This window comes from Stereum hirsutum (genome assembly GCF_000264905.1).
Source record: "Stereum hirsutum FP-91666 SS1 unplaced genomic scaffold STEHIscaffold_18, whole genome shotgun sequence".
NCBI lineage: Eukaryota > Fungi > Basidiomycota > Agaricomycetes > Russulales > Stereaceae > Stereum > Stereum hirsutum.
The window spans coordinates 500,817-525,315 of NW_006763148.1; the positions used below are offsets into that span (position 1 = coordinate 500,817).

General features: G+C 51.6%; 5 protein-coding genes across 5 annotated transcripts; 3 read left to right on the forward strand and 2 right to left on the reverse strand.

The window, feature by feature from the left end:
• Positions 1-417: 417 nt before the first annotated feature.
• STEHIDRAFT_115243 (S-adenosyl-L-methionine-dependent methyltransferase) lies at positions 418-2,456 on the forward strand (the record flags this gene model as incomplete). Its single annotated transcript, XM_007309694.1, has 10 exons — positions 418-601; positions 682-719; positions 746-1,062; positions 1,120-1,300; positions 1,355-1,476; positions 1,537-1,719; positions 1,776-1,800; positions 1,855-2,152; positions 2,219-2,244; positions 2,298-2,456. The coding sequence occupies 10 exons, from the start codon at positions 418-420 to the stop codon at positions 2,454-2,456; spliced, it is 1,533 nt and encodes a 510-aa protein (XP_007309756.1).
• Positions 2,457-2,777: 321 nt separating this feature from the next.
• Positions 2,778-4,601, reverse strand: STEHIDRAFT_162074 (uncharacterized protein; the record flags this gene model as incomplete). The annotated part of the gene is made up of 3 exons (XM_007309695.1): positions 2,778-3,487; positions 3,567-4,311; positions 4,389-4,601. 3 exons carry the CDS (start codon positions 4,599-4,601, stop codon positions 2,778-2,780), a joined length of 1,668 nt encoding a protein of 555 aa, XP_007309757.1.
• Positions 4,602-4,865: 264 nt separating this feature from the next.
• STEHIDRAFT_172112 (uncharacterized protein) lies at positions 4,866-8,753 on the reverse strand (the record flags this gene model as incomplete). Its single annotated transcript, XM_007309696.1, has 11 exons — positions 4,866-5,140; positions 5,235-5,441; positions 5,595-6,360; positions 6,437-6,484; positions 6,623-6,804; positions 6,951-7,124; positions 7,225-7,996; positions 8,066-8,228; positions 8,291-8,342; positions 8,515-8,643; positions 8,706-8,753. 11 exons carry the CDS (start codon positions 8,751-8,753, stop codon positions 5,012-5,014), a joined length of 2,670 nt encoding a protein of 889 aa, XP_007309758.1. The 3' UTR covers positions 4,866-5,011.
• A 2,113-nt stretch (positions 8,754-10,866) lies between these two features.
• Positions 10,867-11,375, forward strand: STEHIDRAFT_115245 (uncharacterized protein; the record flags this gene model as incomplete). The annotated part of the gene is made up of 4 exons (XM_007309697.1): positions 10,867-10,883; positions 10,977-11,074; positions 11,138-11,274; positions 11,301-11,375. The coding sequence occupies 4 exons, from the start codon at positions 10,867-10,869 to the stop codon at positions 11,373-11,375; spliced, it is 327 nt and encodes a 108-aa protein (XP_007309759.1).
• A 5,411-nt stretch (positions 11,376-16,786) lies between these two features.
• STEHIDRAFT_86345 (uncharacterized protein) lies at positions 16,787-22,750 on the forward strand. The gene is made up of 7 exons (XM_007309698.1): positions 16,787-17,356; positions 17,410-17,634; positions 17,702-17,875; positions 18,067-18,153; positions 18,377-18,469; positions 18,669-19,149; positions 19,222-22,750. Exons 1-7 carry the CDS (start codon positions 16,886-16,888, stop codon positions 21,042-21,044), a joined length of 3,354 nt encoding a protein of 1,117 aa, XP_007309760.1. The 5' UTR covers positions 16,787-16,885; the 3' UTR covers positions 21,045-22,750.
• The last annotated feature ends 1,749 nt before the right edge of the window (positions 22,751-24,499 follow it).

A 24,499-nucleotide genomic window follows, 5' to 3' on the forward strand; every position in this document is an offset into this window, starting at 1 on the left:
AGATCGTGACTAATTGAAGGCCTATTATGCCGTCAGAAGTTCCATCTTTCGAGTTTTCTGGCCGCTGTTGATTGCGTTCTAGCTTGCACGCTTTTTCTGTGGCCAGTATCGACGTCCGAGGCCGCGTCCACCGCGGCTTGCTACCCTGCGATGACACATGGACTCGCGGCTCAAGCTGGCGGCCTAAGTATTGCTGGCATCACCTCCACAATCGGTTTCGGAACGTCAATCTTGACTCATGGCGTGTCTTCTCCGCGTATATTGTCTATTTAGAAGGTCGATAGGAGCAGAGAATGCACTTCCCATGCTCAGGATTGCAAATCGTGTCGAAACTCCCACAATGTATGATTTCGTTTAAATGCCGGCCTTCTCTCCATAGTTCTTCTCGCTACGCCCCCCTCTACAGCACATCATATCATGATGCTCGACGAACTCGATTACCTTCAGTCAACGATTGTGGATGCTCTGGATACCATCCGCCTCGAGATCAAGGCTAACAACCTTCCCCATCTCTCTCACTCAGCCACTACTCCCCATCCACTAGACAGCGACAGCTTCGTATGCCCTCCTAGATTGTATGAAGCTCGTAGATTGGCCCTAGGTGCGTAACATCTTCAAAGACATGGTACTCAGCTTCGAGCTGACTGTCACTCTTCCAATCATTGGCGATTCCTTCCCCAGCCGCTATGGTCAGCGCACTATCTCAGTTCCGAGTCAAGGTCACCTTCTAACGTAAATTCTGCAGGGTCAACTAAAGAACCTGCTCCAAGTCCCTTACGAGAAGGTCGTTGAGCAGTCTTGCGCCGTGTACGACACTGCCTGTCTTGACCTTCTGGTCCAGTCAGGCGTTCTTGATAGACTTGCAGAGGAGTCTACGCTTGTCGAAGGGATGAGCGTTCAGCAGCTACAAGAACATTCTGGGATCGATTCTGGAAAGTTGAACACCGTTCTACGATACCTCGCAGCACAGGGCTGGCTACGCGAACCAACAGAGGGCACTTATGCCTTGACGCGCTCTGCCCTGGAGCTTCGAGTGGGAAATAATGGTAGGAAGTGGATAATGTAAGATTATACACTCTTCCATTCATTCGGTTGCTTACTACCATGCACTCGATGTAGGACGCCGGGAAAGCCGAAAGTTGCGTCTGCTCTGCATGCACAACTCACCCATCCCGAGTGGCGCTTCTCTAGGGCAGCCGATCAAACTGCGTTCCAGATCGCCAATCAAACACCTCTCACGCTCTTCGCATGGATGAAGCAGAACCCCAGTGAACTCGTTCAGTGGGCCAGCTCTGTACAGGTAATTACGATCTGTGTGCCTTTATGCCCATGATTCTGATGGTTTTGACCACAGTCACTTGGGAACGCTTATCATTCTGCAATCACCAACGACATACCATGGGATAAATATAACGGCAATACATTCATCGACTGTGGTGGAGGTCAAGGCAACCTATCCATTTCGATAGCTGAGATGTAAGCAAACATCTTCTCTGTAACGCTACCATTGCACTGACGGCTTTTTCGCGCACCAAGACTTCCGAAGAGCTTCTTCGTCGTACAAGATTTAGAAGAAGTTGTGCCCATCGCGAATGCCAACATCGCGGCGCGGGCTCCCGAGACTCTGAAGTCAGGGCGTATCACGACCGAAGCTCATAACTTCTTCGAACCACAACCACGGTTCGGAAAGAATCACGTCTACCTATTTCGTTACATCCTGTGAGAAAACAGTTGGAATTATACGCGTGACTTATCGACTAATCAATCCATCGTAGTCATGACTGGCCGGACCATGCCTGCGTAGGTTTTTCTCTGGCCTGTGGGGCATTCTTACGCTGACTGCCTGTCGAGTAGATCCGTATTCTAGGCAACATCGCTCGCGTCGCACGGCCTTGGGTAAGACTTGGCGTTTTTGTGGATGGAATGTCTCTGACGGTGGTTATCATGCAGAAATGCAAAATCATCATCATTGACACGATACAGGCGCCTTGCACAACCTCCGATCCTTCGTCCTACGGCAGCCAGCTTAGATCCTTGGAGGACGTAACCGATACTGACCCCTACACGCCCATCGCCGCCCCGCCATTTATTCCCAAGAATTTTGGGGCATGCGCAAAGATGTCTCTGGCGCTGGGTGTCCATATGATGGGGGGTAAGCGGCCGTTGACCATATTTCATGATTATTCACGAGGCATTGATGCTGTAATTGAACCCTTAGTTTTCAACGCCCTTGAGCGATCGTTTGTGAGCAGCATTTTCACCTATATATGTGGTAGCGTTTGCTTACCCTTCTTCAGAGCGAATGGAACGACCTCTTGACCAAGGCTGGTCTGCGCATTGTCCATGTCTACCCTCTTCGAGGTATGGTGTCCGCCATAGAGTGTGAGCCACTCGGCGAAGGAGAAGAGTATAGTGATGGTTCTAGCGGGACAGAAGCCGGCTCGAATGATGCATGACCTCGATCTGGAAGTCGTATGTTTATCTGTGCTCTATTTGAGATGGACGATTGTTCTGTTACTAGTTCGGTGCTTGCTGTACTATCTTTTTCTCTGGATCTTTATTCTTCGAGGCCCTCGCCAGTTGTACTTTCTTTTTAAACGAACGCGCTCGAAATGTAGATGTCATCCTGTTCACACAATGATATTGACGCGCGGTGTTGCACGTCTGGTACTTGGCCTCCTGGGCCGTGGCCATCGCATGTACGACTGACAGCCCCGATAAGTCTCACATACAGGTAAGTAGTATCATTTACTGTAAGAAAAAATTTGACTATCAATTTATGCAATATTCCGCTGCAACTCTCGTCGAAGGCTCTCCACATCCTCTCTCGCCCGTTGAAGCTCAAACGCGTGAGATCTCTCGCGAGCGGCCAACTCCCTCTTTAACATATCCTGCACCACTCGCTCCTTCACGAACGTCCTGAAGAACGCAGTGATGCTCTGAATGCTGTGGCTACGTGTACGATCTTCTAATGGGGTCCTCTCATCGGGCTCAGGTTGGTCGTCGCCGTCTGAGGAACTACCACCATGATTCCATCGAAGACGATTCGGGTCTCTGAGAATCGCAGCAAATAAAAGCGCGATATCTCTGAGAAACAGCGGATTTAGACAGTTCAAGTAGTGAACCTTGCAGGATGATGACCCGAGATCTATGACGGTGTAGGGAAACATCAATGCTTCGTCTGGGTGCGACGGTATAGAGGGAAACTCGTCGTCGTCGTCGATTCTGAGATACCGGCCCAGGAAACGGAGGTTTCGACAGTTCCTGAAATGAAGGAGAGATTTGAGAGGAAGCGAAGACTGGGAACGTATGAGAGGTGTTTTGTTTAGATCGAGCTCCTCTATGGCCGTCCACCCAGTAGCAAGCCCCGACAGCTGTTCTTCGGTGATGTTTAACGGATGCGCGGCATGAATGGAGAATGACTTGAGGCGGGGGAATCGACAGATCAACGAAAGCACTTCGAGGCCAAACGTTGGAGACGTCTTTGCTGCTTTCATTTTGATATCACGATTCAGAGGGAGAAGCCAAAGTCCGAGCTTCTCCAGTGCCGGAAGCGAGTCCGCCACCGCCTCCAGGTCTCTCCAGGTCTTCAGGTAGAGCGACGAGCCAGGAATTGCCACCCAACATGTGGTATCCGAATGTGGTCAAGTTGAGACGATTCAGCGGTCGCATGAAAGTCAAGACATTAAGACGGTGGGCCGCGAATGAGAGATGTCGAAGTGCAGGGTAGGGGTCATCTACGTCGCGCGGCAGCATGCATGAGTAGGTCGTATTCTCACTGCCTTCGAGCTGCGAATATTCACGCGTGACTTCAAGAGTCTTGAGTCGCCTCAAGCCTGCAGCAACTCTCGTGATGGTTGGGCGAAGGCAGAACACTGGAAATCTGAGTTCAATGAGCGTAGGTAGACGAGAAATTAGGAGGGAGATGTCCTCTTCGAGTTCTTCGAAAGGACTATCGGAGATGATTGACAGTCGCTCTATATTCGGCATACGATTGATGATGAGAAGGACACGCTTGTGGAACGCCTCGATCGTGGGCCACTGATTGCCACGACGCTTCAAGACGATCGCGATTTCAAGGACATTGTTCGACATGAACATGGGCTCGAAGCTATAACCCAGAATGAAGCCGCGTATAGATCGCAAGTTGGGAAAGATTTGGGCGCTCGTGCGGGAGGAGAGGATTTCTTGCACGGCGGCCGATGACAAAGGATAATCATCGAAGTATAAAGGATCTTTGACGTGCCGAACACGACGCGTGTTTTTCAGGAATAGTGTCCAGTCTTCCACCAGGATCGGTTCAACAAAAATCTACGGCGTAGAGCGAAGGGCAAAGAGGTAACTTGTGAGTATGTGCTGCATTTGCGGAGAAAGCCTTGTGTGCGTACTAGGGATACACCGATTGGAACACTGTGGTCCGTTTGTAGACGCATCTGCCCAAGAGATCTAAAGACATCGCCCAGAAACACATCGCGCCAGACCTCGTCCAGAGATATCGGAGACCATTGCTTGCAGACTCGAGCAGTGGCGCAGTTACTGCTCTGGTCCAATTCAGAGAATACTTGGGTGAGTATCTCTGGTATCGAAAGAGCATGGTGCATTGTTCAGCATCGACCTGTCAAAGAAGATAGATGCCTGCGATATCGTTCCTGAGGCTGCTGGAGTGGTGGTAGTCTGAGATGAAGGGAGGGAGAAAGATTCAGAGAGACAATGAAACACATTTTATACTCAAACCGAGAGAAAGGAACAATGACCACGGCGTTTGCCATAGACCGAAACTATATAGTGAAAGTTCATGGTGGCCCAGAGAGGGGCCACATTCGGTTGACTTCCCGGAGGAAGACCGTGACGGACAAAATAACGATAGGGATCTACAGTATTGTGAAACATACAGCTGCAGTTAAAGAGAAAGAAAAAAGAGTACCAAGCAACGGGAAGCAGGCACATGTGGGCCTCTGAAGACCGGACACGGCTAGCAATGTAGAGATCATCATCGTTGCCGACGACGACGTTACGACTCTGCCTGCGGCTCAGTCTCGTCTAACACCTCCCCCGCGGCCAATTTCTGTATCAGATGGTCCACCTTGGCTTTGTGTATCCGATGATGCTCTTGCCAGCCTTTCCACGGATGATGCGGGTGCTAAACAACGAGACGAATGGTCAACATTCGAGACATGAGGATAGGGTCGAAAAGTCGAAAAGGCAGGGGAGGTAGGGAAGGAAAGGATACTCACATCCCTCGCAAACCCCTGAAATATCTTATCCGACGTCCCGTCCGGCTTATTGAGGAAGAACCTCGCAAGCAAAATATCGTCCGAACGGCTGTACCGCATCTTCTTCTCGGGCGGGAGCGGCAACGGCTCGTCTTCCTCCGTGTGGTTCAGCTCGTGTTTATGTCGCCTATAAAACTTCATCCACGAAGCTCTCGAATGGTGTGGCGCCTGCAATGCAAAAATAAAAGGTCAACATAAACGCACAGCCGAAATGAATTCGTCGTTGTATGCACGGGGGCGAACTCAAAAGAGAAGGAAAGAAAGCAAGGAAAAGGAGAAGAGGAAGAGGAACGAAGAAGAAGAAGGAAAAACACAACGCACCTTCTGCGCAATCTCCTTCCAAAACGTCACCATATCGCTCTTCCCCTGCACCCTCCTCCACTCCAACAACTTAATCAAAAACACCACATCCTCATCCGTAAACGCCACCCCCTTCCCCGTCGTGCTCCTAAACAACGCCCTCGGCGGCGTCGGGCTCCTTGTCCGCTGACTGATCAACAACCCCGCAGCCTCCTCAGCTCTCACCTTCGCTTTCGCCGCCGAAATGGCGTTTGGCCCGGGGCCGCTGTTGTTGCCGGCGTTGCTGAGACCTAGGCCGGAGATGAGAGGTGTTCCGGATGGACCGGCGAGGCTGGTGCCGCCAACGGAGACGACGTTGCCGACGCCACTGACGGTGATGGCTGTCCCGCCCCCTCCGTTGTTATTACCATTTCCGGATGCGCCGTTGGTATTAGGACCGGTGGCGGAAGAAAGTGTGAGCCCTTGGCCGTCATCAGAGGCACCAACATGTGAATCGTGAGGCCCAAACTCTGCAGATATCGGGTCGATATTCGAGCCGGCGCCCATCGAATGCGGATGCGAATGAGGAGGATGGGGGTGGGGATGGGGATGGAGCGAGGGATCGAGATTGGGGTCGAGGTTCGTGTGGTTAGGATGGGGGTGCTGTTGTTGGTTTGGATGGGGCTGAGGTTGAGTCGAAGGTCCGGCCTGAGAGTTGTCATTGGGATCGACGGAAGTGGTGGTGGTCATGGCGTATCCTCCGAGACGGATCTGGTGTTTGTTGCAGTACCGACGCCAGGAGTAGAAACTAGATACGTTATATCATAAAAAGACAAAATCAGTCATGAATAAAGAAAGAAAATCATCGTTGAGTATGCACGTACGTATGATGCGGAGCCTTGACAGCCACCCTCTCACAAATCTCTCGCAAACTAAACAGAACCCAGTTCGTCAGTAACGCCTCTCTAGACCACTACCAATCCCCAATATCACAAACACTCCGCTATCGAACACCAAAAGGAACAAATCGAAAACGAGAGCAATAGTAAACCCAAATACACGCAACGAACCTAAGCACCATCCCCTGCTCCTGACAAAAATCGATATACTTCTTCAAATACTCGATATCATCCGCCGTGAACAGATTCCCGCCATACGTGCTCTTGATCACCCGCGTAGGCGGCGTCGGCGACCGTGCTGTCGGGTCTCGTCGATTGAGCACGAGGGTCGAGGCTGGGGGCGCTGGGACGGGCTAGATACATTATAATTCATAATTCAACAATATACCACAGGAAGGTCGACAGTCGAGCGGTCCAGGGTAGCGATACGTTGCGGGGTTAGTCTCTTTTTCAAAGGAGATAGGGGAAATTGGAGAGGAGGGAAGGGAGGGAAACGTACATGCGACCGTACACGTTTTCGACCCCTAGACGATTCCGCCGTGGTCCCGTCTGTAAGAGGTGGCGTATCCGTCGTCGGATCCTCATGTGTTGGTTCAGGTGCAGATGGTCCTCCAGGAGGCGGTCCCGATGCAGGATCTTCCTGCATATACGTCGGCTGGTACGCCGGGTCGTACTGCACATGAAAGTACCACCCAAGCAAGAAAGCATCGGTCAACGACCTGACGTCGAAGCAAAAAGAGAGAAGATGTTAGAGGAGAGGACGGAGCACATACAGTTGCCTGATCATAATACTGCCCCGGCGCCCACACCTGTTCATCCCTCCCATACGTCCGATACTCAAACCCGCCCTGCGCATGTGGCGCCACGACCGTCCCAGGATGATGTTGCTGCTGTGGATGCGGATGCGGATGACCATGTCCAGATTGGGGAGCGTATACTGTATTACCGTCTACCGTCCACCCAGGACCGGCAGCACTCGGTCCATCATCTCGATACGGCCCACGCGGCATGCTGACCATTTGTGGATGTGGCTGCTGAGGTGGAGGTGGAGGCTGAGGCTGAGGTGGGTGTTGATGTTGGTGTGGATGGGAATGGGGATGAGGATGGGCATGTTGTGGGGTGTTTTGCGTCTGTTCGGGAGCGATGGAGTTAGGTGCTTCCCAGTTTTGGGGCGGGGCTCGTGAATGAGGGTGAGCATGGGGGTGCATGGACTGGGGAGGAGGGGGTGGGTAGCCTGGATAGGCGGGGTAAGGGCCTTCGGGTGGCATGAGAGTTTGAGAAGGACCGGTCGGTTGAACGTCTTGCATTGGCTGAGGGAGTTGAGAATATGGATTTGCCATGACGGGGCCGGGAGGAGGATGTGGTGGATGGGATTGGGGGCCATCGGGTGGTTGGGAGAGTTGCGGGCGTTGCGGTGTGGAATGTAGAGGGGGTTGAGGTTGCGATGGTGAGGTTTGTGCTTGTGCTTGTGCTTGCGTTTGTGGTGGAGGTTGTGGCGCGGGCTGGGGCTGAGGCTGAGGTGGCGGTGGCGGAGGTGCGTGTACTCTTGACACAGAATGAGTATGATTGCAGCATGGCAAAGAGGAACAAGGAGATGCGGGTAATGAAACGCACTGCTCATTGCCCGTCACTCTGCAATTTGCCCAGCCCGTCTGAAATGTCTGAAGCGTTCCGAGTCGTACACACTCGTGAACCCATTGCGAGCTGAGAATCATCTTGTTCTTCTTGCCGGCGTATTGACGGTAGAGACTCTGACCAGATTCTTTGTGTGGGTCGACTGGAAGAAGATAGTGTCGACGTTCAAGGACTATTCAGAGCACAACGAGTACTCGGACTCACCCAAGAGGTAGCTGACACCACTGTAGCTTTGAGACACAGTCCCTCCATTGCGCTGAAACACATACTCAGCATCCACGTTTTATTGATACGAATGATAGAGGATAAAATTTATAACGACAGAGGACTCCAAAGTTGCTCGCCACACATATCCGTCCGTTCATATAAACGATATGCCACTCTACCCCTGAGTGATTCTAGGGTCACAAAAGGACCTGAAAACGTACCTGGATAAGGTCGACGACGATGTCCCTGTCGCCAACATCCTTGTGGACGTACAGGGCGAGCGGGGTGCCCATCATGGGCTCCAGAAAGATGCCATGGGATGCGGAGACAGCGTCTGTGGCGGCGGACGGCTGTTGTGTGTGGTGTGAATGAGAATGAGTGCGAACTGGTGCCATGGGTCCGCGCAGGGGACCTCGTCGACGCTCGACAGAAGGAGGTCCCCAGCCACGCCGCCCAACATCCCGCTTTTCACGCGGAGTTTCAATCGACTTAGTCGTCTCGCGCTTTCTTGTTTACCACGACCATTTTCCAAGTCGATTATGCTCGGATTCTCTCGAGACTTATGGTACTCGTTCTCAGAACACTGGTCAAGGTCCTATCTGAAGAACAGACCTCATCTCGCGGTTTTGGTCCGCACTTCTGTATTTCACCCTCTCACAACGTCTTTCCGCAACGGCGCCACCCGCATTCACACCTCCTTGTCCAGCCATACCATGCAAGTCGATGTTCAACATCATCCACAGCGTCCATTACCCGCCTTCATCTTACTCCCGCATCGGCCCGTCTAGCGTACGCCATTGACACGCCCGATTCTTCCATGCTCTAGCACCCGCCCATAGCGTTCAGTCGCACTAATAAGTAACATCAGTTTCGACATCCCGCCGTGCTTGCCTCTTCGTACCTACTGATCCTCTCGCCACGGCCACTAATAGGCTCACACTCTATAAGGCACCCGTTGTTTGCATCACTATTCTTGCTTACAGATATATCGGACTACTACTTATCATGATTCAGGCCTTCAGGGAGATGAATCAACTTTGTACGCTCTCATCAGAATCAGACGTGCCCCGCGTTTTTCGAAGTGGGGAAGGGTAGCTATGTCTACAAGATAATCAACAGCGACACAAAATAGACCTGTAAGCATCAGTGATTATTGTCGGCGTAGTCGACAAAGCGACCACTCACTGTCGCGCCGGTTCTCGCGGCCCAAGGAGGTCAGTCCCTTGATGAATGTCTACATCTTTATGGCATGGCAGCGATCTCTATGTCGGTGCTGATCCTCATTCATCCTGTTTTCCCGTATCTGCAGCTGTGTGCACCCGTCGTTCTATGTCATGCTTTCTAAATCTGTTCCGATCTGGGCGCAATTCTGAACTGACCTTCTGTTGAGGCCATTGTTCAAAGACTGTAACACATCTGTTCTCGCTACCAAGTTCCAATTCAGTCCATCTTCATGTCCAAGACGACAATCAGATCGTTCGCACTCTTCTGTTCACTGCTACATGTTTCTGACTGACTCGGCCCAGAAATAAACAGACATGCTTGGGCCACATGTCAATACCTCGTAGCGTGAAGGTTTCCAACTGTAACCTTCTCCCCCATTGGTCATTGGTCATGATTATTTTCCGAGCCATAGGCGCATCTCCGGCCTCCCATCCCACCCAATCTGTTTCCCTCTGAATCGTTCTCGCCCTATGTGTCCACTCGAGCTCAACAACGAATCACACGCTCTACTCGTACCATCCTCCGCATGCTGCAACCACATCCATCTGCTACCTGACTCACCAGACTCCACTTCATCAATTTATCAATTTCTCGTGCTTCCAAAGGTCGCATCCTCGCTTCTTCTTCATGCATGGATTCTATGTACCAGATCGTCGTACCCATCAAAGAGCGTCCTTTTTTGGATTCTACACTCGTTCTTTCCTCTACACCCTCACTCACATGACTCGGCCGCTACATTTCTATGGACAATCGCGTCTCGCGGCCGAATGGCCAATCAAGCTATGATAGCATGCACTCTTTGCCCTCCATGCCGAGGCGTTTACCCCAGTGCTTCTAGCTTCACTTCAACATCAGACATCAGACATCATGGACACGTTGCAATTGACTGTGTCTATTTCGTCCTTTCTACCATGCTAGCCTAGCCTATGCGGGTTAGACTCGGACTTTACGCTCTCTTTGCCTCAGATCAGTTTGGCGTTCATTTACTCCGTGGAGTCAAAGCAAAGTCTTTCCTGGTCTCCAAAGTACGGAAAAGGTCTGCAAATACTTTGTTTCATGCCCGTAAGCAGTCCCCATTATTGTGCGTATAATTACGAAGAGGAGAATGACACTCAACTGGGCAAACACCTTTGTTTATCGCCCATTTGTATTGATCTTGACCTGCCTACCTCCCATGTCGCAGTTATCTCCACATCAACAAAATACGGACCGCGGACGGTCGGACATGGATAGTGCATGGGGTAACTATTAATTGGTGGATCTACGTTACACCCCACTCCGTTCGTCTGATCCGAGGTTGTTTCGTGCCTTCGAGGTGTTGAGCCGTCGACGCTGGTGCCTTCACTACGATGCATGATGATGACTGGTGAGTCTTTTTTTTTGTGATCATTGTTGAGGGCTGGAGATAGTTAGATTCAGAATGACGGTACCGGCGGGCTGACATTTTGTTGCTGAATAGGAATGCTGACAATGCCGGCGGGGGCAAGCGCTGTAGGGTTCTCGCCACGGTTGAACGCCACACAAGTCGATCTTACGGCGAGGCCTTGCAAGTTGCAGGTGTGTCGCACGAACTGTCTTCTTTCTTTCTATAACTCCATTATAATTTATAGTCTCCATTAGGTTCGACCTCCGACAAAGTTCGCGTACATCCATTCATCCACCGTCCGCTACGTCTCACTGGCAACTGCTCAAAACTTACGAGGACGAAAGAGAATCCGAAGGGCGAGAGTTCGGGCGGTATCTGTAGTGAGGTCTGGGTGAGGTAAGTAAACGACATTCGCAGTATTTAACGCCCGTGGTAAAGTTCAAGTCGGAGAATAGGGGGTGGCGGAACCCCGATGTGTACAGACAGTCCTGATGCTTAAAGTTTGGGAAAAGGCGATGTATGGCTGAGCGAATCCAAGTTTCGAGGATGTGGGCATTATTACCACACGGGTAGGAGGGACATGTCTGGGTATGTGCATCGTGATATCCTTTCTCGTTCCTACAACGCCCTGCCGCCGTCCTATTCGACAGTCATGGGTCGGGTTCTGATTTCTGTTGCGTGGCATCTGACTTCAGGTATGAAACTGCAGATACCGCATTCATTTTATTTCCTCTTCGACCGCGCTGCATGTATCATCGAGTTCAATGATAGGCCAATGTGCTTACATCCGAGTCCACCGGTTCAGAAATATACCAACGCGTGTGTCGGGAGTCAAGAACATTCGGATTCAGAGTGCCGCCGGTAGGCCTTTCTCTGCCAATGATCACATCCCTCTCTATCCCTCTCCGTTTCTGTCAAGGAACGATCTTTTCAAGTTTTTACTCGTATGTACTAATAACTGTCTTATACAGATACCTGGAATAGTGCGCTGATCATCACACGTTATCCGGCGCCGTCGTAACATCTCCTCGTCAAATTCCCGCCATCGAAAATCGTTGTGCTATATCGGTCAAACATGGCGAAACATGTACACGAGAGATCCTCACATGTTCCGACTCGTGAAGTTTTTGAACATACCGGATCTGGACAGGCCTTTGAATCGCCTTCTATTTATCGAATCAGAATCAGGTATCGTATCTGTATCTCAACGCTTCAGGCAGTTACTTGCGATTCGGACCAGTTCTGTCACCGTCGCGGAACGGATTCGTAAGTATAGATCTTGACACGGGATCCCGGTGTGAACGACGAGCGTTGATACAGTCCCGTTGAATTTACTATTGTCCTAGGAATCCGAGTCACGGAAGTGAAGACGTTCCGAGACGGCACTTGAGAACGTTCCAGCGGACCCACAGTGAAGTTCAAGTTGGTACTTCCAGTCCTGTTTCTCCTTCGACCGTACTCTATGCATGTACTGATTATAATCGTGGTGTGTTCTGAGCTGCCGTGGACGTAGAGCGATGATGCTCACCACGGACGTAGGCTCCGCTGCGGATATTGCGGTACTATGCTATACGTGTGGTAGTGCGGACGTGATGCTCTGGGTATGTCTGTATTCGACCTGTCGGTTTTGGAATATCCGCGGCTTGCGAAGGTGCTCTGACTTCCCCTCTGAATATATGGGCATGTTTTACATTCGCCCGGTCGATTTGGGAGTATCCGTGTCCTGTGAATATCTATGCTGATTCAGAAATACGCCCTTCGACTTCCTCTCTGACTCGTCCAATCTTCTCCGGATCCATCTTTTCCATCTTTTCCATCTTTTCCACTTCCCTTCTTTAACCCGCCTTGTGTCTTCGGTAAGCCACCTAATCTCCACAACCACCGCCACCTCTTCTGTTCTTCAAGACCATCCTTCTCTGGCGCCTCCCGTGACGACGCACCGGCGCTCAGCGTCACACCATCGAAGGAGCAGAATCACCGAATCTTCGAAGTCTTCACATTACTCTCAGACCGTCATTTTACGAGAATATTCAGGACCCCAGCGCTTCGTGATCCATGGGATGCCTTTCTCAGTAGGGTATAGTCCATACAAGTCCGCGGTCTTTCAATCTCGATGGCATGGGTGTGGTCACTAGTGCTCGTACGGAAGGGTGTACGTACATGGTGTTTTGCGATTTGGGGATGAGGAAGGAAATATTTGAGTTTGTGTCTAGACATCCATGGACATATGATTGCTGAGGACTTTATGTGTGGTGGGAGGGAATATTTAGGGAGATAGAGAGGTATGTCCGATGTAAGCGTGTGTTTTTGTTCTTTTGGCTCTTGGGTGTCATGATCTGATGTCGAACATAACTGAACGGGAATTATCTTGCGTGGTGAGCGCCACGAAAGTCCCAAAACACCGTTTCTCCGAAAAGATCTGAACAATATCGCATCGCAATAAGTATCCCGTAGCTGCCGCGGTACGGTAACATATACCGGGAATGGTATCATCACTTCCTCCATCTCCTTACCCGTAACTTGAACCCGATGCTGATTTATGGTCATGCGCTCTACAGATATTATAATAAGCACAAAAAGACCGCAACGCTAACGCCACACGAACGACTCGTGCTTCGTACTTCATGCAAAGCTTAACTACTTGCTACGGCAATGGGCATACCCTCTGTACCAGGCTGTTCGTTCGAACGATTCAATCTCGCCTGGCCCGTTTCCATATCACGTTTCCCGACCGACCTCGTCGTACGTTTTCTGCATGACGAAGCACGTCCCAGTCAGAGCTCTATGGACTTTCTTGGACCATGTCATCACAAAGTTTAGATGATCTCTGTCAGTGTCATGATCGCCTTGTGTCTGGCATGTCCCAAAGTTCAAACGTATGATGGTGGTTACCGCCGACCGGGTCCGGTGCTCTACATTTTACTGCGCTGCTGATCGTGATGCAGACTTGAAGGATATACGACAGTGCGTTGGACGAGATCGAAGACACGAGATTTGAGAGACTGAATGTAAGTTGCAAAGATGTCGTTAGAGTGCGTATTTACCTTGTCGCTGTGGAGTACTTACATAGCAGAATCGACGGGAAATTCATGCGCATGAACTTTTCCGAGTCGTCCTCGCCGTGACGGGACCGGACTTTTGACTATGTATCCTACCGAAGGGATGTATGTATGATCGCGACATGTAACTTTAAGGTTGCACTGTGCAGGCATACTTTCCTTATGTTCTTTCTGCGCTCGAAGAATGGCGACATCCTCCTTCTTTCCCGATGGTTCTGCAAATTGTCAATGTTTCTGTGTCAACGGATGCAGATCAACATCCGGGGGTACCTACGGAGGCAAACATACTGGCCTTTATCAGCCTAAGTCTTGCTCGGCGAGACGGATATGGGCAAGCGATTTGGGCGACATGCATCGACGCTAAAGAAGTACTGACTCTCGCCACCGCCCACCTTCCTTCCTTCTTTCTGTGCAGAGATAAATTCGAATTCACTGATAGGGTACGACTGAGGTCGATGCGCTTGCGTCGGGCTTGGGTGGTTGTGGCGTCATCGTCCACTCATCTTCCTTCTCGTCTCTTCTGCTCCATATGCTATTCGTCGTATGTAGTTCGCCGTTCTGGATCCATCTATGTTCGTTCCCTTGTCGACGTCCGAGACAACGTCACCCCGCCGGGTCTCGGAGCAAGGAGCCTTCGTTTTGTATGTAGTGGCGGGGGAGACCGGGTAGCTTGAAGCTTTATGCTTTGAGTTTGTATGGACGCACGGAGCTTTGTAATTCATGATGGGATGGGGGCGGACAGGTCTATATCTGTCTGTATGTATGCAAGGAGCTTGCGAGAAAGAAGTCGAGATCTCGGGGCTGGGCTGGGCTGCATGGATGTTCATGCATCGTCGACATCGTGGCGTTGGTTCGAGGTCGCCTCTAGCTATGTACCACTAATATGATGTGATATAAGTACCTCGGAGATCTAGAGCTAGAGGCCAGTGAACGGGGTGCGAGAGGCACGAGAGGGTCTGAATTAAGCGCTCGGACCTCCGGGGATCACAGTCAAAGCGTCCGTCTCCGCCTGCGCTTGCGTTCGGAGGGAAGGATGTCGGCGAAGTACTTAGGGCTGGAAGAGGGTTAGTTCGAATTGGGCGGGATGACATTATGTACTCGGGAGCTGGGGAGGATGGAGGAGAGGAAGAGGAAGTGAAGACCGTCTCGTACTTTTATACTTTAAACATCGAACAATTGAAACCGTCTGAGCTCAGAGGTTCCTATAGTGTACGTTCGACCCTAGTATCATCTGGTCTACATCCACAGTATGTACTCCCGACGCGAAGATGTCAATGTGCGCAAAAGATGGGTGTAGGCTGTAGGCTGTAGATGAACAATCGAACGAAATGACTCCTCGAAGCCTAGCTATAGACAGCTTGCATGAGACCCTCACTGTGACAGTAACGAACCTCGTCGAATCCAACACGCATGCAGGCAGGCTTCAGACGACGAGTCATATCCGAGCATGGAACTTACAGTAAACGTGTCCTAACGAAGGGTCAGAATGTGGAAGAAACCCACGCCACGAAGATTTGAACCTTCGTGTCGCACGATGATATGGACCGGCCGGTGTGAACGAGGAACCGTGTGCGTGTGCGTGTACGGTTGGATCACATCCTGGTGTACAGGAAGCAGAGATGTGCGTAGAATCATACACGATGATATACACATGCCAAGACGGTGAGACCGACGGTCGTGCTAGAACTTACTATACGCAGGAGAAATCCGCGTTGATGTTTGGATGAGAGTGAAGGTTACGAGCAAGGACTCAGCAGCATAGAAACCATGCGTTTGCATATAGACAAAGTCCTCGTATGGTGGTATGTTGATGGAACGTCGTATGGAGATTACGAGATAAGCTTAGCTTAGAGTTTTGATGTCGAATCGAGGAAGGGGTAGAAGAAAGAGAAGGATTCTTTATTTGGGGCCGCAGAGGAATACCTGTAAATAATGACGGCAGTATATGCCGATTTGTGCGTGGTAATCCGAGAGTGATGGCGAACATATGTCTTCTAATAGGGGAACGGGTTACCGCAATGGTATTTGAAGAGGACTCTATAGCCATAAGATCCAGGAGTGCGGGGATAGCGTCGAACGTCGGACGTTGACCGTTGATGCAGATGTGTTGGGTGGTACCTGAGTATGTCCTTCGGGGAAAGATAGCCAGCTCATAACTTATGTAGGGGCCACGAACAGTTACGAGTGCTGGCCAGTGTTTCGTAAAACGCTGAGACTCGTAAGAGGATGACGTGTCTGGATGTTCTGCCCGCGAGCGACCGAGAAGAAGATCGAATGATAGACGTGAAACGGTGTGGTGGAGACTAAATTTTATTTTCAACAAGCAAGACGGGACTGAGGAGGAAGTGATAGCCAGAATGGGCGGGAGAAGCTGCGGTGCGCATGGGCGGGGCCACAGAGGACAAGACAGCGCCTTCGGGAGATCAAGGACCGGCGCCACTTGCCAGCAGGACAGGAAGTACAGGGGCTCGAGATCTGAGCGATGCCGTAGCAAAGTAGCGGGTAGCGGTGCTGGTCATCAGAGGGCTCTGCCGTGGGCGACGTACGCTGGTCGCAGTCTGCTTCCGTTGTTGATGGATGAAAAGGGGGTTATCATAGATGCTGCAGGCCGCCTTCAGTGCTGGTACAGGGCCAGACGACCCATATAGCGAATATAATCAATAGCTATACTGAAGCCACTATTCCTGAACACAGTCGGCGCAGAGAGGGCGGAAGAGGAACAGGTGGAGGAGCGTGGGAAGACGTGGCCGGTGTGGGATTGAATTTGCAAATGATGGAATATGGGGGATAAACTGGGTCGGAGTCCGAACTGTCGGTTCTGTTGCCTGCTCTCGGTCGGTCGCCCTGCCCTTGCCGTTCCCTCGTCTGTCCTGCCCACCGTCACCGCCGTCGTACACGCCCAGCTCGTCGTCGTGTCTGGCGTCCCCGCCCGCTCCTTCCGCTATGTCCTCCGTCGCTGGTCGCAAAAAGTCTATCATCTCCTCTGCCGCCGTCCAGATCGACATCCCAGTCGCACACAACACCCTCCTCAACCAGTCTGCTTCCCAGTCAACGTCCCTCTACCAGCGATGCGCCATCCTTCGCGCACGTCTCCTCACCATCGACCGCTTCTCAGAGTTCTTTCAGCTCTCGGCACCGTCTGACTCGTCTCGCCGCTCGACTGATCCAGTCACACAAGTATGGGACTGTCTCGCTATCGGCGCACCGCTCTGCTACCTCTTCAATCTCCTGCCCCCTCCCTACAAGCCCATCGAGGGCGTAGACCCAGACCCTTCCACCTTCAACATTCACGACGAGCGTCTCAAGAAGCGTGCTATCGCCTTCTTCTCCATGCGCATCCACGAAGTGCCTGACTGCGAGGGCTTCAAGGTCACTGACCTCTCGGATCGCGACTCAACCGACGGCTTTGTCAAGGTACGCCACACTCTATCATCCTTTCTCTTCCGGTCGCTTACTGTCTACCAAAGATTATCCAAACCATCACCATTCTCCTCGATGCCCTCCCAGAGAGCGTCTTCACAGAAGTCGCTCCTCCTTCACCTCCCATGCCAGAGGACTCCACCGAGTCACTCACCGCAACAACTCCTTCCGTCCCTGTTCCCGCAAACGCACAGGAAGCTGCCCGGAACAATATCATTAAGGAGATTGTCGAAACAGAGCGTAAATATGTACAGGACCTCGAGGTTATGCAGGTCCGTCCTGTCGTCATCGCACCTCTATTCGCCGACTAAGCTTCTTCTGTATCCGACTCTTCTCCAGACATACGCACAGGCTCTCTCACAGAGCAGTACAATCGATCAGGATACCATACACCTCTTGTTCCCCAATCTGAACAAGCTCCTCAATTTCCAGCGCAAGTTCCTCATCCGGGTAGAGGGCACCGCAGAACTACCCTGGAAAGACATGCGATGGGGTATCCTATTCACAGAGAACGTGAGCCCCACCTTCCATCGCTCGCTTGTCTTCTTGTCTTCAAAGCGCATCGCTCAATATGGTCTTCTCAATATGTTCCTTGCAAACCCCCGCCACGTTCCTCCCTTGTTCACATGCTCTCCATTCTCCGGCGTCTCCATTCACAATCGACCCTTCATCTTCTTGTCTTTTTGCCTCTCTCGGAACAAAAGGAGGAGGAGTTCGCCGTGTACGAGCCGTACTGCGCCAACTACACCAATGCGTCCGAGTTGATGCTCATGGAGGAGCAGAACCTCCAGGTGAGTGCATGCACCCGCACCCGCGTCCCTTCTGCTTTGCCTTTCACACTTCCCACTATCGACCTGGCAACCGCTTCTGGTCATCCACATTCCGTGGACATAGCGGCGTTTGCCGGGCGCCACCCACCCTCACTTCTAACACCAAACTGACTTGCCGTCTAAATCCGCTTTGCCCGATAACCGTGGTTTATCTTTATTCTTTTTCTTTTTTGCACCCGCCCAGAAATTCAACCACGTGATCAACGCCAAATCGGAACTCCCTGCGTTTCTCATCAAACCGGTGCAGCGAATCTGCAAATATCCCCTATTGCTCGACGTGAGTTCGTCATTTCCCTCTAATCCTCAGCTCGTTCCCCCCGATCCCAATCTCGGCTTCCGTTGTTTCCCCGCTCGTTCGGGTTCGGCTCTCCCAGCATCACACTATCGTGTGATGCAGGAGAACTACTTGAGTTGAGACGGTGATCCTGATTCGGTGACGCTGACGACGTGTGTGTCTGTTGCGCTCTTGATACCAGTCCCTGCTCAAAGCGATCCCACCTGCCGAGTACCCGTACTACGACGAACTGAAAGAAGGCTCGGCCGCGGCGAAGCGGATCACCGACAAGATCAACGAAGCGCAACGACGAGCGGAGAACCAACAGACGGTGCAAAACCTCGCGTCGCGCGTGGACGACTGGAAAGGTCACCATGTCACGTCCTTCGGCGAGCTCCTGCTCGACAATATCTTCATCGTGACCAAGTCGGAAGTCGATAGGGAGTATCACGTGTTTTTGTTTGAGAGGATTATATTGTGCTGTAAGGAGGATCCGACGCCTGGGGGAGCGAACGGGAAGAAGGTCGGGAAGAGTAATTCGATTTTGAAGAAGCCGCAGACGCCGACCGCGTCGCAGACTGCTCCCGGGGTGAGCGGCGCGAAGAAGAAGACGACGCCGTTGTTGTTGAAGGGAAGGATTTATCTGAATAATGTGACGGATGCGAAGTCTATTATTACCGCGGGTATGTCGTCCCCCTCCTTTTGGCTCGTTTCTTTGTGGATGCTGATTGTTGGTTTTGTGATTGGTGATCTAGGTACCTATTCGCTGAATGTCTGGTGGAAGGGCGACGACGACCTCGAGTATTTCACGCTTCGCTGTCGGAACGAGGAACAAGTCAAACTATGGGAAAATTCCATCAAACGACTCATCGAACGCCTAGCCTCCCGACGCGCCTCTGAACGCGCCGGATCCCGCACCGCCTTCCAAGCCGGCAACTCGACCAACCCCGCCGCGCTCCGTCTCCCACCCCAAGGCTATAACGCCTCCGACCCCCACCAGAAACAGATGTCGATCTCGTCCAACCTCGTGCCCTCGCTCCCGCCGCATCCGTACGGAAACGGCGCGGCGCGGGCATACAGCCGCCAATCGAACCCCTACGGCGGCGGCGACGAACAGCCGATGTTCAGTCCTGGGGGGTACGGGACTGTTAATGGCCCGGCTGGTTATCCTCCACATGATGGATTCGATGCGGACGACGATTATGAGGATTATCCGCCTGTGATGATTCCTTCTTCGGGACGCGCGACACCACTGGACTCGAGACGCGGGACGGTGCCCGCTATGCCATCCGCCTCGTCCTCGGGCACGAACAACGAACCGGAACGCACGAGGGCGTATACGGAAGATGTGAATGGGGCGGTGTTGTCGCAGTGGAGGAACAATAACCACGCGTCGCACGGAAGTCCGAATTTACCGTCCATGGCGCCCCCGTTGTCGATGTCGATGAACGGTCTCCCTATGGCCCCGCGACCATCTAATCCAAGATTGAACTCGACGATGAGCGCGGCGAGCTTCGTGTCCAATTCGAGCTTTGGGCAGAACGATCCGAGACAGCTTTCGGGGAGTGGGGGGATGGGTGGGGGAGGGAGCCCGGTGTTAGGTGGGAGGCCGATGTTGAAGAGTCAGTTTAGCTCGACGAAGTTGAGGCAGACGTATGAAGGAGGGAGTGGGAGTGGGAGTATTAGTGCGGCGGGTTCGGACGGGTCGAGGAGTGGGGCGGCGTCGCCGCAGATATCGAACATGCAGATGCCTGGCATGCCGAACCCGCACTCGCATCACCTTTCAAACCATCCACACCCGCACCCGCACGCTCATCAACATCATCAGCATCAGCATTCGCAGTCGCAGAGCCATGGACCGTTGAGGAGCAGGAGCGCGTCGCAGCCTAGTGCGTACGTGCCACGGAACCAAGCATCGCAGCCGCCACCGCCGCCATTACCCACGACGGGCGCGCACGGATGGACGAGCTCGAGCTCTGGGTCTGCGTATAAGATGAGTGGGGAGAGCCAGCGCGAGAGCCAGCGGGACAGGGATAGGGAGGGAAAGAGGTCGAGCGGGTCGAGCCATTCGAGTAGTGGAGGGGAGAATAAGTCGGAGTATAGTCCGAATAGCTCGAGCCCGATTACACCGTTTGGGTCGAATGATTCGGTCGGGTTTGGGTCGTCGAGGACGTCGCATGGGGGACCGTTGGGAGAGAACGGGAATGGGTACGCCAATGGGAATGGGAATGGACATACGAGCAGGATTGTGGTGGGGGGTGTGGGGGCGGGTAAGATGATGCCTCCGCCGACTTCTGCGGCGTCCGCCAATGGGGGTGGCGTGGCGGCGGGGTTGGTGAAGGTGAAGGTGCACTTTGGGAACGATATTTTCGTGATTCAGGTGCCGAGGACGACGGAGTATCATGAGTTGGTGGAGAAGGTGGGGAGGAAGATCAGGCTTTGTGGTGGGAGGAGGGAGGACGGGCCGTTGAGGGTGAAGTACGAGGACGAGGAGGGCGATATGATCTCGATGCGGTCGACGGAGGATGTGGATATGGCGTTTGGAGGGAAGACGTCGGTGACGCTGCATGTGGCGTGAGTGGCGTTGAGTCGTGTTCGAGTCTCTCCCCTCGTCTCATTCGGATGGTGCGGCGGCTGGTCGTCGTTGGATCGCTCATTGTTTTTTGTTTCTGCTCGCCTTGCTGTTTGTTGTGGCCTCCCCCCCTCCGTCCCGCCTCGTTCCCCACATTGTGCATTATGGTTCTTCCGCGCCCCCCGGAATCTCATCACTCACATCTGTCCTCCTACGTTGCATTCTCACCTCCGCATTGTTACCCTCATCCATCCACCCCCTCGTCTCTACCCTCCGCACCACCCCTTCCGTCACGCTCTCGGATATCCCTCATTTCGTGCCCATCAGTCGGCATTCATCGCTTATAACGCGCCACATGACGTTCGACGTTCCGCATGAACCCCTAGCCACCGGCCCTCCTACCCACCCGAATCTCATGGCTTTCATCTGACCCCGACTCCAGACATCCCCCCTCCCATCAAATCAAAAGGCACCCCCGAATGAACGCACGCACACCCTACCTACCCCGTCATCGTTTACGCCGCTCAGCCCGACTCTTCCTCGACTTCGTCAACTTATCTTACTTTCCTGAGACACCTCATCTCGTCCGGATTCACGTTCGTTTATTCTTTCTCTTCTCATTCCATCCCATCTCTTTTCTTCTTTGTTCATTATCATCAAACCGTGTATCAACTTGAGTCCATAGTCCTGGGGTCGTTTGTTTGGCACTCGTCTATGTCGACGCTGGTGCCGCTTCTCGTCCGTTAGGGATGATTGTGGTGGACGCCCACCGCACGCGAGACGAGATTTGCCCCATACGACCCCTCCCCTATCCTACCATATATCCCTTCGCTTCTAGTCACTCGCTCTACATATATTGTTTTTTAGAATATTGGTATCTTACCCAGCCACACTCATTTGCATCTATTTCTCAGCCTCGCCCATATACTTCGACGTTGTCTATTGTCATGCCATTCTATCTCGTTGTTCGAGCGCGTCCTCTCCATTCTGGTGCCCTCCTTTCTCAACTCCCCTCGCCTCCGCGTATACATTTCTCGATCTCTGGCTATCTTACTCATGTTTCCGGAGCGGTTCGTCTTTGTTTTTCTTGTTCTAGTTTATTATTTTTTGACATGCATTCGGTCGGACGTTTCTTTCGGCATCCGTCCCCTTTTTGTTCTCCCTCTCTCTATCTCTCGCTTCTCACTCGGAATTGAATCTTCGGTGTATGCTGTTGTGTGTTTCCCTTGCCTGCTCTGCCGGGCGTGCGATATCGTTGAAAGAGGGCAGGCTGCGAGTGCGATGGACGTGATTGGATGGGGATTGTTAGCTTGGCATGGTTCGTTCAGCCTTCAGTGTGCGTCGCATTGCAGGATGTGGACTTCTATAGGACGGTGTTTCCTTTCTTCTTTCTTTGTCCCTCTCTGCTTCTCTCTGTCCTGTTGGCTTTGTTCTCTGGTGTCTCCGCTTCCTTCGCTGTCTCTATATTCTCTTTGTCTGTTTTTATTTTGTCCCATCTCAGTGTCTCTATGTCTGTCATTCCTCTTTTATCTGTCCTCTCTGTTGGAATAATTCAAGAAGCCAGCTATTAGTTACAAACCACGTATGCCCCACCCTTCGCTATTTGCCATCGAAGCATCCATTGTCCACTCATATGCCCCCATTCCCCTCTAAGTCTTCATCTTTCGTTTCAAGCTGATCTGCATAGTCTTGGTTCTAGTCATACCTTCCCATCTCACCCTCTCACCTTTATTCTTTCCCGATCTCGTTCTTGCGATCACTTACTTACATTCATACTTTGACTTCCGATCTCTTTTGTTTTCTCGGTTTGTGGTTTGTGTTATAGGTTTGCTTTTAGTCTTTTACCTTGGTATGTTTGGTTGGTTGGTCAGTCCGAGGTCATGTTGCATATCGGTTTGTGCATGTATTGTATACAGTTATTAGAGGCTCATTATTTTTCAGTTCTTTTCTTATGTTCCTTGGTGTGATGTGGGTGATGTGCGTATGTGAGATGTGAGATGGTTGAAATGGTAGGTTGTGGCCAGACCCAAATTCAAAAACACTTGAATTCACTGGAGCCATCAGGCCCATAGGCCCATACCTGTCTCCTGATCCTATTCATACAACTTTATGACAGACTTCTCTTCCTTTCAACAGTTGCTATCCTTCCACATTATTGGCAGCATTTCCTCCTTTCACCCATGACAAATCCATCAAATCCATATATCCTACACACTCTCTACCATCCCATACTACCTGGACACTGTTCTTGTTATAGGTCGATGACATTGGATCAATCAAGACCTGGCCTAGGCTAAATGATATACAATATCATATACATGCAGTATAGTGAGTAGCAAGGAGTAAAACTGACCATCAGGTTGTCAAGGACAACTTGGAGGAATTGTCCCTGCTGCACCTCATCCAGTGGAAGCTTGAAAATGGCCAGTGTATTCTTGAGTATTTTTTGCAGGCCTGAGGATTGGTATGCATCAACAGAGTCTTTTTGCCAGGATGAGCTAGTCTTCCCTTTCTTGGACTGCTGGTACCAAAACGAGTACTCTGTGACTATGATAAAACCTAAATAAATATATAATGTGAGAATTCAAACATGATGTACATAAAAATGGGGAGATTCAAACCAGCCATGCATAAGAGAAATTCCATCAGAGACTTGGGTGGTCCCTTGAATGTGAAGTCAGCATATACTGAGGGAGATATGGTCAAATTATATACATACTGTGTGATCCATAAATGCAGCCACAAGAGATGATGCCTATAAACTCATAAGAATAGCAAAATTTTGTTCAAGGCACAAACTATGTAAGCAACTAATTTATATAGAGGGTCTATCATGAAGGCTGGTGGTAGAAGTATAAATTACAGGAATTCAGACACAATTATTGGAGTAAGAGGAAGGATAGGTACTAACGGATGTGATGGATGGGGCCAAAGTGAAGACCAATGTGCAGGACAGCCATTCAAATGGAGCAAGAAGTAAAAGGTGACTGACATTCTGAAAAAGTTAAGCCAAAATAACAGAAAGTAAGCAGGAAATCCATCAGAGCAAGAGAGATATGGACACTGACCCGCTAGAACGAAAATCCAGCCAAGGTGAGAGACAGTGAGCAGGAGGACCTTCAGAAAGGAGAGAGAGACAGGTGCTGACCGACTAGAAGGATCCGGCCAAGGGGAGAGACAGTGAGCGGGACGACCTTCAGAAGAAGAGGGAGAGACAGGTGCTGACCGGCTGGAAAGATCCGGCCAAGGCGAGAGACAGTGAGCGGGACGACCTTCAGAAGAAGAGGGAGAGACAGGTGCTGACCGACTAGAAAGATCCGGCCAAGGCGAGAGACAGTGAGCGGGACGACCTTCAGAAAAGAAGGAGAGACAGGTGCTGACCTCCTAGAAAGATCCGGCCAAGGCGAGAGACAGTGAGCGGGACGACCTTCAGAAAAGAAGGAGAGACAGGTGCTGACCTC